Source organism: Mustela erminea, chromosome 9, assembly GCF_009829155.1.
Source record: "Mustela erminea isolate mMusErm1 chromosome 9, mMusErm1.Pri, whole genome shotgun sequence".
NCBI lineage: Eukaryota > Metazoa > Chordata > Mammalia > Carnivora > Mustelidae > Mustela > Mustela erminea.
This window is the reverse complement of record NC_045622.1, coordinates 102,589,234-102,608,261: the sequence shown is the minus strand read 5'-3', so window position 1 is coordinate 102,608,261 and position 19,028 is coordinate 102,589,234. Positions and strand designations below refer to the sequence as shown.

The 19,028-nt window shown below is 38.0% G+C and overlaps 1 protein-coding gene across 1 annotated transcript; it reads left to right on the top strand.

Moving 5' to 3' along the window:
* Positions 1 to 16,902: 16,902 nt before the first annotated feature.
* LOC116600332 (olfactory receptor 5AN1-like) lies at positions 16,903 to 17,841 on the top strand. Its single transcript, XM_032360498.1, has one exon. The coding sequence runs from the start codon at positions 16,903 to 16,905 to the stop codon at positions 17,839 to 17,841; it is 939 nt and encodes a 312-aa protein (XP_032216389.1).
* The last annotated feature ends 1,187 nt before the right edge of the window (positions 17,842 to 19,028 follow it).

The window sequence follows — 19,028 nt, the reverse complement described above, 5'->3', positions numbered from 1 at the left end:
CTACATTTTGAAGAGTTTTGACAGGAAAGGATGCTATACTTTGTCAAATGCTTTTTCAGCATCTATTGAGAGTATCATATGGTTCTTGTTCTTTCTTGTTTTAATGTATTGTATCACATTGATTGATTTGCAGATGTTGAATCAACCTTGTAGCCCTAGAAAAAATTGCACTTGTTCGTGGTGAATAATTCTTTTAATGTACTGTTGGATCCTATTGGCTAGTATTTTGGTGAGACTTTTTGCATCTGTATTCATCAAGGATATTGGTCTTTAATTCTCTTTTTTGATGGGATCCTTGTCTGGTTTTGGGATCAAGGTAATGTTGGCCTCATAAAATAAGTTTGGAAGTTTTCCTTCCATTTATATTTTTTGAAACAGTTTCAGGAGAATAAAAATGGATTTTTAAAAAAATGTGTGGTAGACTTCCCCTGGGAAGCTGTCTGGCTCTGGGCTCTTGTTTTTGGGAGATTTTTGATGACTGCTTCAATCTTCGTAGTGGTTATGTGTCTGTTCAGGTTTTCTATTTCTTCCTGGTTCAGTTGTGGTAGTTTATTTGTCTCTAGGAATTCATCCATTTCTTCCAGATTGTCAAATTTGCTGGTGTATCATTGCTCATAATATGTTCTCATAATTGTTTTTATTTTTTTGGTGTTGGTTGTGATCTCTCCTCTTTCATTCATGATTTTATTTATTGGGTCTTTTCCCTTTGATAAGTCTGGCCAGGGATTTATCCATCTTAATTCTTTCAAAGAACCAGCTCCTAGTTTTGTTGATATGTTCTATTGTTTTTATTTTTTTTTATTCTTTAAGTTTTTATTTAAATTCCAGTTAGTGAACATACAATGTATGTATTAGTTTCAGGTGTAGAATTTAGTGATTCAACACTTACACTTAGCTTTTTTCACTTACTAAGTCTTGGTACTTACTTCCCTATCAATGTGCAAAGACATTTTCTTCCTTTTAACAAGGGATTACATTCCATTGTGTGTACTTTGCATAGTTTATTCAACCAGTCCCATATAACTGAATACTTGGCTTGGTCCTTATTTTCTCTGTTATACACACCATGGAAATGGATAACCTAGTGATTCTGAAGAGTTTTTCAATTTTTTAAAAAAAATTATTTATTTTTTTCAGCATAACAGTATTCATTGTTTTTGCTCCACACCCAGTGCTCCATGCCATACGTGCCCTTCCTAATACCACCACCTGGTTCCCCCAACCTCCCACCCCCCGCCCCTTCAAAACCCTCAGATTGTTTTTCAGAATCCATAGTCTCTCATGGTTCACCCCCCCCTTCCAGTTTCCCTCAACTCCCTTCTCCTCTCCATCTCCCCTTGTCCTCCATGTTATTTGTTATGCTCCACAAATAAGTGAAACCATATGGTAATTGACTCTCTCTGCTTGACTTATTTCACTCAGCATAATCTCTTCAAGTCCCGTCCATGTTGCTACAAAAGTTGGGTATTCATCCTTTCTGATGGAGGCATAATACTCCATAGTGTATATGGACCACATCTTCCTTATCCATTCGTCCACTGAAGGGCATCTTGGTTCTTTCCACAGCTTGGCAACCGTGGCCATTACTGCTATAAACATTGAGGTACAGATGGCCCTTTTTTTCACTACATCTGTATCTTTGGGGTAAATACCAAGTAGCGCAATGGCAGTGTCATAGGGAAGTTCTATTTTAAATTTCTTTTTAAAAATTATATATATATTTTTATTAATTTCTTTTCAGCATAACAGAATTCATTGTTTATGCACCACACCCAGTGCTCCATGCCACACATGCCCTCCATAATACCCACCACCAGGCTCACCCAACCTCCCAACCCCCCGCCCCTTCAAAACCCTCAGATTGTTTTTCAGAGTCCATAGTCTTTCATGGTTCATCTCCCCTTCCAGTTTAAGTTGTATCTCAAAATTTTTTAGAAGAATAAACCCTATATGTATTAAAAAAATAAAGTTAGATACAATGAAGGATAAAATATGACTCTAATAATGATGGTTCAGAAAGGATTTTTTTTTTAATGAAAGGTATTGTTAAGATAAACTAGTTAAAAAATGTTAAAAAAAGAGTTGACCATATGGTAATTGACTCTCTCTGCTTGACTGATTTCACTCAGCATAATCTCTTCCAGTCCTGTCCATGTTGCTACAAAAGTTGGGTGTTCATCCTTTCTGATGGAGGCATAATACTCCATAGGGTATATAGACCACATCTTCCTTATCCATTCATCCATTGAAGGGCATCTTGGTTCTTTCCACAGTTTGGCGACCATGGCCATTGCTGCTCTAAACATTGGGGTACAGATGGCCCTTCTTTTCACTACATCTGTATCTTTGGGGTAAATACCCAGGAGTGCAACGGCAGGGTCATAGGGAAGTTCTAATTTTAATTTTTTGAGGAATCTCCACACTGTTCTCCAAAGAGGCTGCACCAATTTGGATTTCCACCAACAGTGGAAGAGGTTTCCCCTTTCTCCACATCCTCTCCAACACATGTTGTTTCCTGTCTTGCTAATTTTGGCCATTCTAATTGGAGTAAGGTGATATCTCAATGTGGTTTTAATTTGAATCTCCCTGATGGCTAGTGATGATGAACATTTTTTCATGTGTCTGATAGCCATTTGTATGTTTTCATTGGAGAAGTGTCTGTCCATATCTTCTGCCCATTTTTTGATATGATTGTCTGTTTTTTGTGTGTTGAGTTTTAAGAGTTCATTACAGATCCTGGATATCAACCTTTTGTCTGTACTGTCATTTGAAAATATCTTCTCCCATTCCGTGGGTTGCCTCTTTGTTTTCTTGACTCTTTCCTTGGCTGTGCAGAAGCTTTTGATTTTGATGAAGTCCCAAAAGTTTATTTTCACTTTTGTTTCCTTTGCTTTTGGAGACATATCTTGAAAGAAGTTGCTGTGGCTGATATCGAAGAGATTACTGCCTATGTTCTCCTCTAGGATTCTGATGGATTCCTGTCTCACATCGAGGTCTTTCACTTATTAGTGGAGCATAGCAAATAGCATGGAGTACATGGGGAGTTAGAGAGGAGAAGGGAGTTGGGAGAAATTGGGAGGAGAGGTGAACCATGAGAGACTATGGACTCTAAAAAACAATCCGAGGGGTTTGAATTGGTGGGTGGGTGGGAGGTTGGGGTTCCAGGTGGTGGGTATCATAGAGGGCACAGATTGCATGGAGCACTGGGTGTGGTGAAAAAATAATGAATACTGTTATGTCGAAAATAAATAAAAAATAAATTAAAAAATCAAGCCTCAGCAGCAGGCAAATAAAACTAAACTAAACTAAACTAAAATAAAATAAAATAAAATAAAATTCTATTGAAAAATGTTAATCCAAAAAAAAAAAAAAAAAGAGTTGACCCGTTAACCGACTGAACCACCCATACACCCCTGGCCAATAAATATTTTAGAAGATGACGAACCTCACAAGCTATCAGAAATATAAATTTAAAACAACCTATAATATTTGAAAAATGCAATAATAAAATATGCTTTGGGGACGCAATAATTGACTATGGAAAAAAGATATTCTGTATATTTTTGTAGCTTAAAAAATGTTAAAAGAGGAAAAGGTAGAGTTAAAAAATTTTATCAGAAGAAAAAAATTAATTAACTTTGCAAGACTAAAGAATCATGGGGAGAAAGCCATGAAGTCCTTGCTTTACTTTCTCTTCTCTGAAATTCCACTGTTCTCCTTGGTAAGTGAACTTGGTCTTGGCTGGATTTCTTGCTGATCTTCTGGGGGAGGGGCCTGCTGTAGTGATTCTCAAGTATTTTTGCTGGAGGCGGAATTGCACCTCCCTTACCAGGGACCAGGTTAAGTAATCCACTTGGGTTCACTTTCAGGACCTTTTGTTCCCTGAACGCTTTCTGTAGAATTCTGGAGGACAGCAATGAAACTGGTGGCCTCCCAATCTCCTGCCCAGAGGTGCCGAGAGCTCAGGGGTGCACTCCTCAGTGTGTCCTCGGAGAAAAGCACTCAATCACTTTCATCTCCCTGGCCTCTGAGCTCACCCAGGCTTCTTGTCTCTGGGGACCCAGCCTCTTTGTCTCTGGCACACAGTCACACCTGGAGTCACCAAGCCCCGCAGATCCCTGTGCTCTTCCAGGGGGTTCTCCCTGGATCTTTTGGGGTCTTTGTTCACAGAGCAGTGGGCTGTGCCACAGATAACAATTTAAGGTAATCCCGAGTTGAGAGCTCACTCCTCGACTCCATCTCTGTAGTCAGCTTCCCTGCTCTAATACCTGTGAGCTCTGCAACACTCAGACACCCCGATCCTTTTCTGACCCACAGGACCTGAGACTGTGCTGTCCCCGTGTGGGCTTCACCCCAGCTTAGCCTCTGGAATGATGTCCCTTAGTGGAGCACTTTCAAAAGTTCTGATTTTGTGCTCCATTGCTCTGCCACTTGCTGGGAGCCAGCCTCTCCCCCCACGCTCTATCTTCCCATGGCTTTGGATTCACTTTCCAATCCTACCTTTCAGAAAGTAGTTGATTTTCTGTTTCTAGAATTACTGCTTTTCTCTTCGATCTCCTGTTGGATTTGTAGGTGTTCAGAATGGTTTGATAAACTATCTAGCTGATCTCCTGCTACCTGAAGTCATCTCAGCCTGCTACTTTTCTGCCATCTTGAGTCCTCCAACCAGAGTGAAGGAACTTTGAGATAACCCTGCCAGACAACAAGAAAAGAAAAAGAATAAAAGAGTGCATAGAAAGCCTATGGGAACCAAGAAACATTCGATTTTAGAATAATTGGAGTTAGAAAAAGAGAAGTGAGGAGAAGGAAGCAGAGAGTCTATTTAAAGATATAATAGCTGAGAACTTCCCAAACCTAGGAAGTACATGACCATCCAATTTAATGAAGCTAATATACTGCCACATTATCTCATTGCAAAACAACCTTCTCCATGGCATATTAAAATGAAAATGCCAAAAATTAAAGAAAAAGAAAGAATCCTAAAAGCAACTTGTGAGAAAAAGATTATAAACTACAAAGGAACCCCCATTAGGCTATCAATGGAATCACAGCAGATGCCCTTAGGCCAGGAGACAGTGGAATAACATATAAATAGTGTTAGGAAAAAATGCCAGCTGAGAACCTCTGTCTGCCAAAATTATCCTTTGGATAGAAAGGAGACATAAAGAGTTTCCCAGACAAATAAAGGCTGAGGGTATTAATCACCATTAGACCTTCCCAGCAAGGAATGATGAAAGGGGATCTTTGAGCTGAATTGAGAATATGTAACCTGAAAGCAAATAAAAATAGACAGCACACTGGTAGAGGTAAATATACAGTCAGATTTAGAAGGTTATTTCTGTATAGGATAGAGTTTTAACCACTTAATTATAGTATAACTATAGTACAGCTACTGTAGTACACTACAACATAGTGGTGCCTTGGTGGCTCAGTGAGTTAAGCCTCTGCGTTTGGCTCAGGTCATGATCCTGGGGTTCTGAGATTGAGCCCCCTGTCATAGGGCTCCCTGCTCAGTGGGAGCCTGCTTCTCCTTCTCTCTCTGCTGTACCCTTCTTGTGCTCTCTCACTTCTCACTGTCTAAATAAATAAATATTTAAAAAACATAAATGCAACATAAAAAGAAATAAACTGTGTTATCAGAAATATTAAAGGAGGAAGTAAAAAATAGCTCTTTTTTTTTTGGACTTGCTGTCTTTTTTTTTTAAGTTAAATTTATTTATTTTCAGCATAACAGTATTCATTATTTTTTCACCACACCCAGTGCTCCATGCAATCCATGCCCTCTATAATACCTACCACCTGGTACCCCAGCCTCCCACCCCCCCGCCACTTCAACCCCCTCAGATTGTTACACTGTTGGTGGGAATGCAGGTTGGTGCAGCCTCTTTGGAGAACAGTGTGGAGATTTCTCAAGAAATTAAAAATAGAACTTCCCTATGACCCTGCCATTGCACTCCTGGGTATTTACCCCAAAGATACAGATGTAGTGAAAAGAAGGGCCATCTGTACCTCAATGTTTAGAGCAGCAATGGCCACGGTCGCCAAACTGTGGAAAGAACCAAGATACCCTTCAATGGACGAATCGATAAGGAAAATGTGGTCCATATACACTATGGAGTATTATGCCTCCATCAGAAAGGATGAATACTCAACTTTTGTGGCAACAGGGATGGGACTGGAAGAGATTATGCTGAGTGAAATAAGTCAAGCAGAGAGAGTCAATTACCATATGGTTTCATTTATTTGTGGAGCATAACAAATAGCATGGATGACATGGGGAGTTAGAGAGGAGAAGGGAGTTGGGGGAAATTGGAAAGGGAGGTGAATCATGAGAGACTATGGACTCTGAAAAATAGCTCTTTTGTATGACACTAGAGTTAAGTTGCTATCAGCTAAAAACTGATTTATTAATCTATGTTTTATATGAGCCATGTGGTAACCACAAAGCAAAAACCCATATTAGATGCACAAAGAGGGGAATCAAAGCAGAACATCAGGAAAAAAAAAATTCACAAAGTTAGGAGGAAACACGAAAAACAATGGAATAACAAAATGGACAGAAAGCAATTAATAAGTTCATGTTAGTAACATAACATATTAAAAAATACCCTACATGTAAATACATTGAATTCATCAACTACAGGCACAACAACAACATAAAACAAACAAACAAACAAACAAGACCCAACCATATGCTGCCTAGAAGAAATCCCAGCTTCAGCTGTCAAGACACAGAGGCTAAAAGAGAGCAAGTGAAAAACAATCTGAGGGTTTTGAAGGGGTGGGGGGGCGGTGGGAAGTTGGGGTACCAGGTGGTGGGTATTATAGAGGGCACAGAATGCATGGAGCACTGGGTGTGGTGCAAAAATAATGAATACTGCTATGCTGAAAATAAATTAAAAAAAAAAGAGAGAGCAAGTGAAAAAAGTGGAAACCAAAATAAAGCAGGTTCTCTATGCTTCTATAAGACAAAACAGATTTTTAGCCAAGATGGAAAAAAGAGACAAGGAAGGTTATTATTATATAATAATAAAGGGGTCAATTCATGAAGAAGACATACCAATTCTAAATATATGCACCCTTATTTGTGGAGCATAACAAATATCATGGAGGACAAGGGGTGTTAGAGAGGAGAAGGGAGTTGGGGTAAATTGGAAGGGGAAGTGAATCACGAGAGACTATGGACTCTGAAAAACAATCTGAGGGGTTTGAAGTGGCGGGGGGGTGGGAGGTTGGGGTACCAGGTGGTGGGTATTATAGAGGGCACGGATTGCATGAAGCACTGGGTGTGGTGAAAAAATAATGAATACTGTTTTTCTGAAAATAAATAAATTGAAAAAATTAAAAAAAAATAAATATATGTACCCAATATCAGAGTGCCAATATATATGAAGTAAACATTAACAAATCTGAAGGGAGAAACAGCAATACAACAATACTAGGAGACTTCAGTACCCCCACTATCAGCAACAAATAGATCATCCAGGCAGAAAATCAACAAGGAAATTTTGGACAAAACCAAACAATAGACCCAGTGTCTCTGACAGACATTTATAGGAGATTATATCCAATGGCACCAAAACACAGTCTTCTTAAGTGCACACTGAAAATTCTTCTGAATAAATCATATGATAGGACACAAAACAAGTCTTCACAAGAAGACTGAAATCATCCCAAGTATCTTTCCCAACCACATTGTTATAAAACTAGAAATCAATAAGAGAAAAGCTCAAAATTGACAAGCCAGTAAAAACTAAACAACACATTCCTGAAGAAACCAAGGGTCAAAGAAGAATTCAAACAAGAATAAAAAATGGCAAAACAATGAAAATGGCTACACAACAAAGGAAAACCTACGGGATTCTACAAAAGCAGTTCTAAGAGGGAGTTTTGTAGGGATAACCACATATACTAAGAGTACAAGAAGATTTCAAGGGATGCTTGGGTGGCTCATTCTGTTAAGCATCTGCCTTCAGTTCAAGTCATAATCCCAGGGTCCTGGGACTGAGTCCTGTATCAGGATCCTTGCTCAGCGGGGATCCTGCTTCTCTCTCTCCCTGCTTCTCCCCCTGCTTGTACTCTCTGTCAAATAAATAAAATAAAATCTTTGTTTAAAAAAAGAAAAGAAAACATAAAGATTTCAAATAAACAACCTAACTTATTACCTTATGGAACTAGGAAAAGAAGTAAAGACATAGCCAAAGTTAGCAGAAGAAAGGAAATAAATGGAGTAAAGTCAAAGAAGTAATAGAAAAAATCAACAAAACTAAAAGCTGTGTTTTTAAAAAAGGGAAAACCAAGTAACAATATTTAGCTAGACTAAGAAAAAAAGACTATCTCTAGCCTTGGCCCTAAACCTCATTTTATGATGCCAGCATTACCATGACACCAAAGAGAGATAATGATACTATCTGAAAATTATAGACCAATATCCCTGATCAACACAGATACAAAAATTCACAATAAAATATCAGCAAGCCTAAATCAACAACATGTTAAAAGACCATACACCATGATTAAGTGAATATTATCCTTGGATGCAAGGATAGTTCGACATACACAAAATCATAAATGTGATGCACCACATTAATATAATAAATGATAAAAATAATATCATCTCAATAGATGCAGAAAAAGGATTTGAAAAGTCTAATATCCTTTCTTAATTGAAATTGTCAACAAATTGGATATAGAAGGAATGGACTTCAACATAATAAAGGCCATAAGTGAGAAACCCATATGTAACATTACATTAAACAATGAAAAGTTAACATATTTTCCTCTAAGATCAAGAGCAAGATAAGACTGCCCATGCTCACTACTCTTACTCAACATAGTACTGGAAGTCCTAGCTAGAGCAATTAGCCAAGATAAAGAAATAAAAGGCATCAAAATCAAAAAGGAAAAAGGAAAATTATTTTTCCAGTAAATGATATATCCTTATATCTAGAAAGTAATAAACAACTAAAAAATCTGTTAGAAGTAATTAAAAAAGTCAGTACAGTTGCAATAATTAAAAATCAACGTATGGAAACAAGTTGTATTTTTACATACTAAGAATGCAACACCTGAAAAAGAAGTAAAATATATTTTACCATCACGATGATGTTGGAGGCTATGGCATGGTTGGAGTCGTGGATCAAACCAGGCCCTGACTTGTGTCTCCTTTAAAGTCTGGATGCCTTGATAAGTGGTTAAGAACAGGAAAGTTGAGTAACACTGAGGAAGGGTCTGTGCTATGTGTCGTGCACTTGCCTATGTGACTTCCCACATGCTCTCCCTACAGAAGGGAACAATGTGGTCAGGGTCATGAATTCTTAGTTGGTCCTTGTTGTTCCTGTACCTCCCATAACCCACTCCATGGTTGATTGTCTTGCTAATGGAATTAGCCGTGACTACCTGGCATCACGAGGTTTGCTTGTAGTTAATGCGGTCATCTGACTAGATACTGATGTATTACTCCTTCTATTGTGGTCTGCCTTATAAATGATTGTAAGATGTGGAATAAAATTGGCACTGTTGGATATCCTCCTCAGTGCTCCTCTTGCCCCCATCTCTTTGTCTCTTAATTTCTTTTCACCATCCTCTTACTCTCACATTCCTGGTCGATTTGTCATGCTGGCCACAACACGATGACATTAAAAAAATAAAAATATTTTAGAAGAAATTTAATCAAGGAATTAAAAAACCTGTACTATTGAAACTACAATACACTGATGAAGTTAAAGAAGACATACCAAAAAAGGGAAAATGATTGGACTAGGAGTGAAGTGGGGAATGGATCCAGCAAGGGAATGGCAAAATGGAACATGAAATTAGCAGGGACAAAATCTCCATGACAGCCATGACTCCAGAGAACAAGTACCTAGAGGGTTTTCTTCCTCTAATTGTCTTTTCTCCTATTATCTCTGCCCTTAACAATAACACATTTAAGAGAATCTCCAGTTGTTGTCATCTCTCTTAACTCTGAGTGGACAGCCTATTTTGTGGCCCAAGGGTCCCATCTTGGAAAGCAATAGAATCCACCTGGAAAATTCCTTGGAAAAGAAATAAACAATTTCAGCCTTTGGCAAGAGCTCTGTCTTCTTGTGGAATCTGGATCAAGGTGAGAGGGCAAGCTTTGGTGAGAACAGTGAATTCTGTGCTATCTTAACAGCCATGTGATTCTTCCAGTAGGACCTGTGTGGAGGTCCTTCACCTCTCTTCACTTCCACCCCCTCCACTGCAGGTTCTTATTTGGTTCTCTTTCTCCTTATCCAGGTTCTCTGACCTTCACTGAAAAGATTAATCTCTAATCAAAAATTTCAGAGATAATTCTGGGGTGAGGGATGAATGCGGAGATCCAGTTCTGCGATTTCTTAAGGATGTGACCTTGAACTCTGTTATCTTCCATTTATTTTTATTTTCATTTGTAAAATGGGAGATATCAATTATTTAGAATTTAATGAGATAATGTTTATGAAGGCTAACAAATTTTAGAAGTCAATAATTGATCACTGAATTAAAAATAACATTTACTGATGTTCAGGGGAATTCCCAAAGATCCCATATTCTTGTCTCGATTTTCCAACTTTTCCATCCCAAGGACTCTTTGAATTTTCTTTTGTTTAAGGAATGTATTGTTATAGTAAGATTAATTTGATTCATATGTTAATATATATCTTTGATTGATAATTTCTGAGTAGCAAAAGACAATCCACAATTCCTTATCCTTATCACATGAAATACTTCCAATAGCTCTCGGTGGTCATCTTCAGAGTCCCTGCAGGTCTGGTGGCACTGGTGTGAGTAACATCAGAGAAGCCTCACTTCAAGGCATTGTTGGTCTGTCTCTTGTAACTTTTTCTGTTACTTATATTGTTTTACTTCATTGCAACATCTTCGCTTTCTTTACCCAATTTTGTACTCTGCACAATCTTGTGAACTGCCCACATTCTCAGTAGTCAGAATTGGAAAGGTTTTGTTTACCTAGATGCACTTAGTAAAATCTCCAATTAATATTTACATCAGTCACCATTTCTTTAACTTGTCTTGCGAAATGGTGGACACATGCAAAAACTTAACGAAAAAGTGAATTTTCCCCCTTTCCTATAACTTACCAAAGTTTAAGAAGATACATTTTGTCATGAATTAGTAGAACAATCCACAATTCCTATCTTTTTGGAAATGATGAGTCACATGAAATACCTTCACCTCTGGCTGCCTCTGTCAGCAGAATGTGATAAGAAAAGGAAGAGCTTTACTGCAAGTGATTGATCAGAAGCCTAACTTCTTTTCACCGAACTGATTGATTATGTTGGTGTATTGGGGGATGTTGTGCATGAGAGTTTATGTTTTCCAAATATTTTCATTGACTCCAACTCACCTTGGATAAAATGTGGAGAAGTTATATTGGCCACACTTTAGGGGTCAACAGAAGGATTTCCAAGTTCATAAAAGTATAATTGAAATGAAGAAGATAATTTTAGTTTTGCTTCCAAAGGTGGGTGAAAGCATCATTTGTTCACCATGTATTTGTTCAGTAACACAAATACTCGGGTACAAGGTGCTTATTGATAATAGTGAAACATGTCCACTAGACCATGTGCTGTATGGAGCTTCATCAGCTCAGAGTTCCTGGTGGTGGTGGCCCATGAAAAGCGGCATCAGCAGTTTACATTCCAGCTGACTGGGAGATAACAGAGTAACACCAGACAGAAATAAATACAGTGATTAACTAACGATATTCTTGAGTCTTGACTTAGAGAACATCTAATTTAGAAAATAATTTTTGTGAAGAGCTCCTTGATATTTCGGTGTTAGTTTGCTTTATTTTTCTTTCAGAGAGAAGAATGATAATGGAGATGATAGTTGCTAACATTTATTGAGCCCTTACTGTTAAGTCTTTTATTCAATCAGTCCTTGCAGCAACCCTCTGAGGTAGTAAGTACTATTAGTGTCATTTATAGATGAGGCAACTGAGGCACAGAGGGTTAATAACTTGCTAAGGGTGACACAGCCAGTAGGTAACAGCCAGGAAATTCTGAAAGTCTGTTTTCTCTGTAATTCTCTCTCCTTTTCATTTCCCCTTCCCCCCTCCCTTTCTGTCTTACTCTGTGCTTACTTTTAAGGATTTATATCTCTTAATAGCTTTTGTTCCTATAAATACAGGGGTTGTTGAAAATTCATCAGACACGGAGAGACTTAAAGAAGGAAACCAGAATCATACCATTCAATACTATTCATTACTATTCATACTATTCATTACTTCAGGCATTTTCAATTTTTCCTCTGTTTGTATGTGTGTGTGTGTGTGTGTGTGTGTGTGTGTGTGTGTGTGTGAAAGAGAAAGACAGAAAGATACTAAGAGACAGAGATATTTTGTAAAGCAAAAAAATTAAAAATTTCCTTTGGGATAGTAGAATCATTTTGTATCATCAGTAGTAAATATGAGTGCCCCCTTTCCTGATTTATGCCTTTTATATTAAAGGCATTACTACATTGTCTTTTTTATGCCTTGTGACTATTTTTCTCCTATCAATTGTATTTCAAAAGTATTTTACTTAGGTGGATTTTTGTTATGTAACCAAGTTTTAAATTGTTATATTTTTCTCTTATAGTTTCTGTTTTTGGTGTTAGATTTCAGATATTTTTCCACATACCAAGATTATATAAATGCATATGAAGAATTTATCCTTTATCAACTTAAAATGCTGATTTTATTATATTTAAATTCTTACTGATCTTTAAATTTTTCTAAAATGTCTATAAGGTCTTTTTACACATGACTGTTTTGTAAGAATAGTGAATTATCAACAATGAATCCTGGAACACTGAAAAAAATAAAATTAAATAAAAAAAAAGAAGAGTATGGAGAGGAGAAAAGAGTTGAGAGAAACTGGAAGGGGAGGTAAACCATGAGAGACTATGGATTTTGAAAAACAATCTGAGGGTTTTGAAGAGGCGGTTGGTGGGAGGTTGGGGGAACCAGGTGGTGGGTACTAGAGAAGGCATGGATTGCATGGAGCACTGGGTGTGGTGCAAAAACAATGAATACTGTTTTGCTAAAAAGAAATTAAAAAAAAAGAAAAAAAAGAAGAGTAAATGATCAGTGTTTATACTGCTTTTTAATTTCTTTCTTTTTAAAATTTTTTTACTTTTAAGGTTTTTTATTATGTGAATGCACATGTAATTCTCTTTCCTTTTCTTATTGTGTTATGTTAGTCACCATAAATTCTATCATTCGTTTTTGATGCAGTGTTCCAAATTCATTGTTTATGTACAACACCCAGTGCTCCATGCAGTTCATGCCCTCCTTAATACCCACCACTAGATTTACTCACCCCTCAACCCTCTTCCCCTCTAAAACACTCAGTGTGTTTCTCAGAGTCCGCAGCCTCTCTTGGTTCATAACACTTTTTAAAATTCGAGAGTTCATGTCTTTTTAATTACTGATTTTTGTCAAATATTTCTTAGCTGTTCCCATTGATTTACTCTTTCATCTGAAGGAAGGACAGGCAGTTATGGAGCATAGGTCATAGTTGCAATCTACTATGAATCTGTTAATGAGCTCTAACATGATGACTGTAACATTAAAACGTATGACATATAGCTGTGTGGTACTTGGTAATTAAAACTATTTACTTTTCCTCTGCATCAGGTGCATCATAGTCTGATGCTGGTTGTCAGTTAACCAAGTGTACTCAAGCTTAAGCAAACTAAATAGAAAATTGTTTATGTGCTTTGTGTCTTCATGGCCTTGGGTGGTTTGATTTGCATCTACATGAGGTCTGAATCTATCTACATCTGCCTAGAGATAATGATTCCTCACTGTCTACAATGTCAATGATGTCTCAGGAAATTCCTCAGATTAACCCATACAACTATAGCACTGTTTCTGTTCCTAACCATGGGTACAGCTGTCACTCATGGTCATCTGTAAGCAATTCATGATAACAATAGCCAACACCTATTGAACAATTACTGTGTACAGAATTGTGTGCTGGTAATATCTTCTGCCCATTTTTTTATATGATTGTTTTGTGTGTGTTGAGTTTCTGGAGTTCTTTATAGATCCAGGATATCAACCTTTTGTCTGTACTGTCATTTGCAAATATCTTTTCAAATGATATTTGAAAAGGTTGGGTTGCCTCTTTGTTTTCTTGACTGTTTCCTTTGCTGTGCAGAAGCTGTTGGTCTTGATAAAGTCCCAAAAGTTCATCTTCACTTTTGTTTCCTTTGCCTTTGGAGACATATCTTGAAAGAAGTTGCTGTGGCTGATATTGAAGAGGTTACTGCCTATATTGTCCTCTAGGATTCTGATGGATTCCTGTGTCACACTGAGATCTTTTAACCATTTCAGGTTTATCTTTGTGTATGGTGTAAGAGAATGGTCGAGTTTCATTCTTCTACATATAGCTGTCCAGTTTTCCCAGCACCATTTATTGAAGAGACTGTCTTTTTTCCATTGTGTATTTTTTCCTGTTTTGTCGAAGATTAATTGACCATAGAGTTGAGGGTCCATATCTGGGCTCTCTACTCTGTTCCACTAGTCTATGTGTCTGTTTTTATGCCAGTACCATGCTGTCTTGGTGAGCACAGCTTTGTAGTAAAGCTTGAAATCAGGTAACATGATGCCCCCCGTTATATTTTTGTTTTTCAACATTTCCTTAGCAATTACGTGTCTCTTCTGATTCTATAGAAATTTTAGGATTATTTGATCCAGCTCTTTGAAAAATACCAGTGGAATTTTAATCAGAATGGCATTAAAAGTATAGATTGCTCTAGGCAGTGTAGACATTTTCACAATGTTTATTCTTCCAATCCAAGAGCATGGAATGTTCTTCCATCTTTTTGTGTCTTCAATTTCTTTCATGAATGTTCTGTAGTTCCTTGAGTACAGTTCCTTTACCTCTTTGGTTAGGTTAATGAAGACATACAAATGGCTATCAGACACATGAAAAAATGTTCATCATCACTAGCCATCAGGGAGATTCAAATTAAAACCACATTGAGATACCACCTTACACCAGTTAGAATGGCCAAAATTAGCAAGACAGGAAACAACATGTGTTGGAGAGGATGTGGAGAAAGGGGAACCCTCTTACACTGTTGGTGGGAATGCAAGTTGGTGCAGCCACTTTGGAGAACAGTGTGGAGATTCCTCAAGAAATTAAAAATAGAGCTTCCCTATGACCCTGCCATTGCACTACTGGGTATTTACCCCAAAGATACAGATGTAGTGAAAAGAAGGGCCATCTGTACCCCAATGTTTAGAGCAGCAATGGCCATGGTCACCAAACTGTGGAACTGTGCCCTTCAATGGACGAATGGATATGGAAGATGTGGTCCATATACACTATGGAGTATTATGCCTCCATCAGAAAGGATGAATACCCAACTTTTGTATCAACATGGATGGGACTGGAAGAGATTATGCTGAGTGAAATAAGTCAAGCAGAGAGAGTCAATTATCATATGGTTTCACTTATTTGGGGAGCATAACAAATAGCATGGAGGACAAGGGGAGATGGAAAGGAGAAGGGGGTTGAGGGAAATTGGAAGGGGAGATGAACCATGAGAGACTATGGACTCTGAAAAACAATCTGAGGGTTTTGAAGTGGCGGGGGTTGGGAGGTTGGGGGAACCAGGTTGTGGGTGTTGGAAAGGGCACGGATTGCATGGAGCACTGGGTGTGGTGCAAAAATAATGAATACTATTACGCTGAAAAAAAAATAATAAAAAAAGGATTGTGTGCTAGGCATCTCCATGAATTTTCTTCTAACTGTCCTAGTAATCTTATAGTTCAGGGGCTCTTAATGTTATTACTTCATTTTGAGTAAATCAGTCTTTAAGCTACTGGGAGAAGCTCATAAAGTGAGGGGGTATCAGACAAAACTCCAAAGTCTGAACCTTTAATTTTCTCATGCTGTTTCTTCAGTATTTTTTTTTAAAGATTTTATTTATTTATTTGACAGAGAGAAATTACAAGTACACTGAGAGGCAGGCAGAGAGAGAGAGAGAGAAGGAAGCAGGCTCCCTGCTGAGCAGAGAGCCCGATGCAGGACTCGATCCCAGGACCCTGAGATCATGACCTGAGCCGAAGGCAGCGGCTTAACCTACTGAGCCACCCAGGCGCCCCTGTTTCTTCAGTATTAAAGTCCCCCCAAATTGAAAAAATATTAGAGTCAATAGTGAGCTGTACTGCCTTCCCTTTGGTATATTTAGTACAAAGACTTCCCTAAGAAGACTAGTTCCATAAATTTATTGGGCACATATACTGTGCCTCAAGAAAATACTATCAGAGTCATAAGTTATGGTATACTTTCGCAGGTCAGTTAGAAGATGACACATTAACTGCATTCATATAAAAGTTTGTGAAATTATTACAAAGAGGATAAATAACTTTTCTTAAGGATAAAAGAGGAAGTTTCAAAACATTATCTAGATGGCCATGTGGGCCTGAAGACTATCTCAGTTTTAATCTAGAGTGATTCTACATATGGTCTTGTAAAGCAGTGGTTATATAATGAATTATCAGAGGTTTTAATAATCTTTTAATGAATGATCTCTGTAATAATCACTTCATTTATATTATTTTAGTTCTCAAATTCAAGCATATCTCTTTAAATTTCATGAGACTTTATGAAATAATTGAGAACCTAAAGCACTTTTTTCATTTTTAATTTCAATTCTATTAGGCAACATATAATACATCATTTTTTGAAGCATTTTTAAAATCACTTTTCATAATAATTTGAGATGAAGAGCTGGGTCTTTTCATCAGGACACCTAGACACTGATTCTTTCCCAGCACTCCATGGAGGGAAAAAACAGCACATATGGGAATTGTGATGCTGTCATCTCACCTGAGTCAGCTGTGCATTCTCTTCTCTCTTTTCTGATTTTAGAAGCAGAAAGCCAATGATTGGGAGAGGAAATATTACACAGATCACCTATTTCATCCTTTTGGGATTCTCTGATTTTCCCAGAATCCTAGCAGTGCTCTTTGTTGTATTCCTGCTGATCTACATTTTGACTCTGACTTGGAACCTGTGCCTCATCATCTTAATAAGGATGGACTCTCACCTCCACACACCCATGTACTTCTTCCTCAGTAATCTGTCCTTCATAGATATCTGCTATGTGACCTCTATAGCTCCCAAGATGCTCTCCAACTTTTTCCAAGAGCAGCAGACCATCACCTTTGTGGGTTGTGTTGTTCAGTACTTTGTCTTTTCAACCATGGGACTGAGTGAGTCTTGTCTCATGACAGCCATGGCTTATGACCGATATAGTGCCATTTGCAATCCACTTCTCTATTCAACCATCATGTCACCCACCCTGTGTATTCGGATGGTGCTGGGATGCTATTTGGCTGGACTCTCTGCTTCTATATCCCAGTTGTGTACCATATTTCAGCTCCACTTTTGTGGGCCTAATGTCATCAAGCACTTCTTCTGTGACATGCCCCAACTAATAATCCTGTCTTGCACTGACACTTTCTTTGTGCAACTGTTGATTGCTATATTATCAATGATCTTTGGGATTATAAATGCCCTCATTATCATGATATCCTATGGCTATATTGTTATGTCCATCATGAAGATCACTTCAGCTAAAGGCAGGTCCAAAGCTTTCAACACCTGTGCTTCTCATTTGACTGCAGTTTCCCTCTTCTATACATCAAGTATCTCTGTCTATTTGAGTTCCAGCTCTGGTGGTTCCTCCAGTTTTGACAGATTTGCATCAGTATTCTACACTGTGGTTATTCCGATGTTGAACCCCTTGATTTACAGTCTGAGAAACAAGGAAATCAAAGATGCCTTGAAGAGGTTCCAAAAGAAGAGATGGTCCTGCTGAGGCCCTGCTCAGATTTGTCCGCTCAGAAAACTTAATCCCCAGTAATATGCACAGGAATGTACTCTAACAAAGTTCGTACTGCCTTTGGATAAAGACAGTTTAATTTGACACAGATAATATGCCAAATGGACTGACAGCTGACTTGATTCCTCACAAGCACAATACCTTTAAGTTCTGGAGGTTCTTACTTTCAACCTGTATGAGGAGTGGCCTCATCATTTATTAATATTCTGCAAGTGGGTTACCTGGGTGTCTCAGTCAGTTAAGCATCTGCCTTCTGCTCAGGTTATAATCCCAGGGTGTTGGGATTGAGCCCCGCATCAGGGTTTTCTGTCCACTTCCCAGTCTTTACCAGCTGTAATAAGGAAACAGGAGGTGATTGAAATCATAAAGAGGAATGGATTGAAGGCTGTGTCCTTCAGTACCATTTACTTCATGAGTCTAATAACTTTGTTTCTTCCTTCTAGTGTTCAGTGGGGAGTTCTGATGGAAGATGATGTTCAACATCCATATCACAGCCAATAGCTTTTTCTGACATTGTGGAATTCAAACCTCTCTCTCTCATTAAGTCAGCAAAATTTACTCTGTCTGAAATAGCCAGTGTTTCAGACTATGAAACAATTTCTAATATTTCAAGCATCTTTCATGTTTGGTGTGAGGAAACCTGTGTGAAAGCTCATTGTAGTAATAGTTACTGAGGGGTGCCTGGGTGGCTCAGGTGGTTAAGCTTCTGCCTCAGGTCATGATCTCAGCTCTGGGATCAAGCTCCACATTGGGCTCTCCACTCAGTAGGGATTTGGTCTCCCTCTCATTCTCCCTCTGTGCTTTCTTTGTCTCTCAAGAAATAAATGAAAATAATAATAATAAAAAAAGAGTTACTGAATATTAAATATTGTAGACTAAGAAGAAATATGGAGAGTTGGTATACTTTTTTATTGTCTGTGTTCAACATTTTATGTCTTAGAGATTTATGATTTTGTTTGGGGGTGATCTAATTTATGGAGTAGATGGTTAGACTTACTCTAATGCTGATATTTACTAGGAAGCCTCAAGAACCTGAGTGGGTATAGATAGTGTGATAGGCAGAGTTTTTAACTTTGGCCAGTTTTCTCTATCTAAAGCAGAACACAATACTTTTGGTCTTTGTGATCTCTTTGAAAAGTGGAACAATAAGTGTACGAACACTC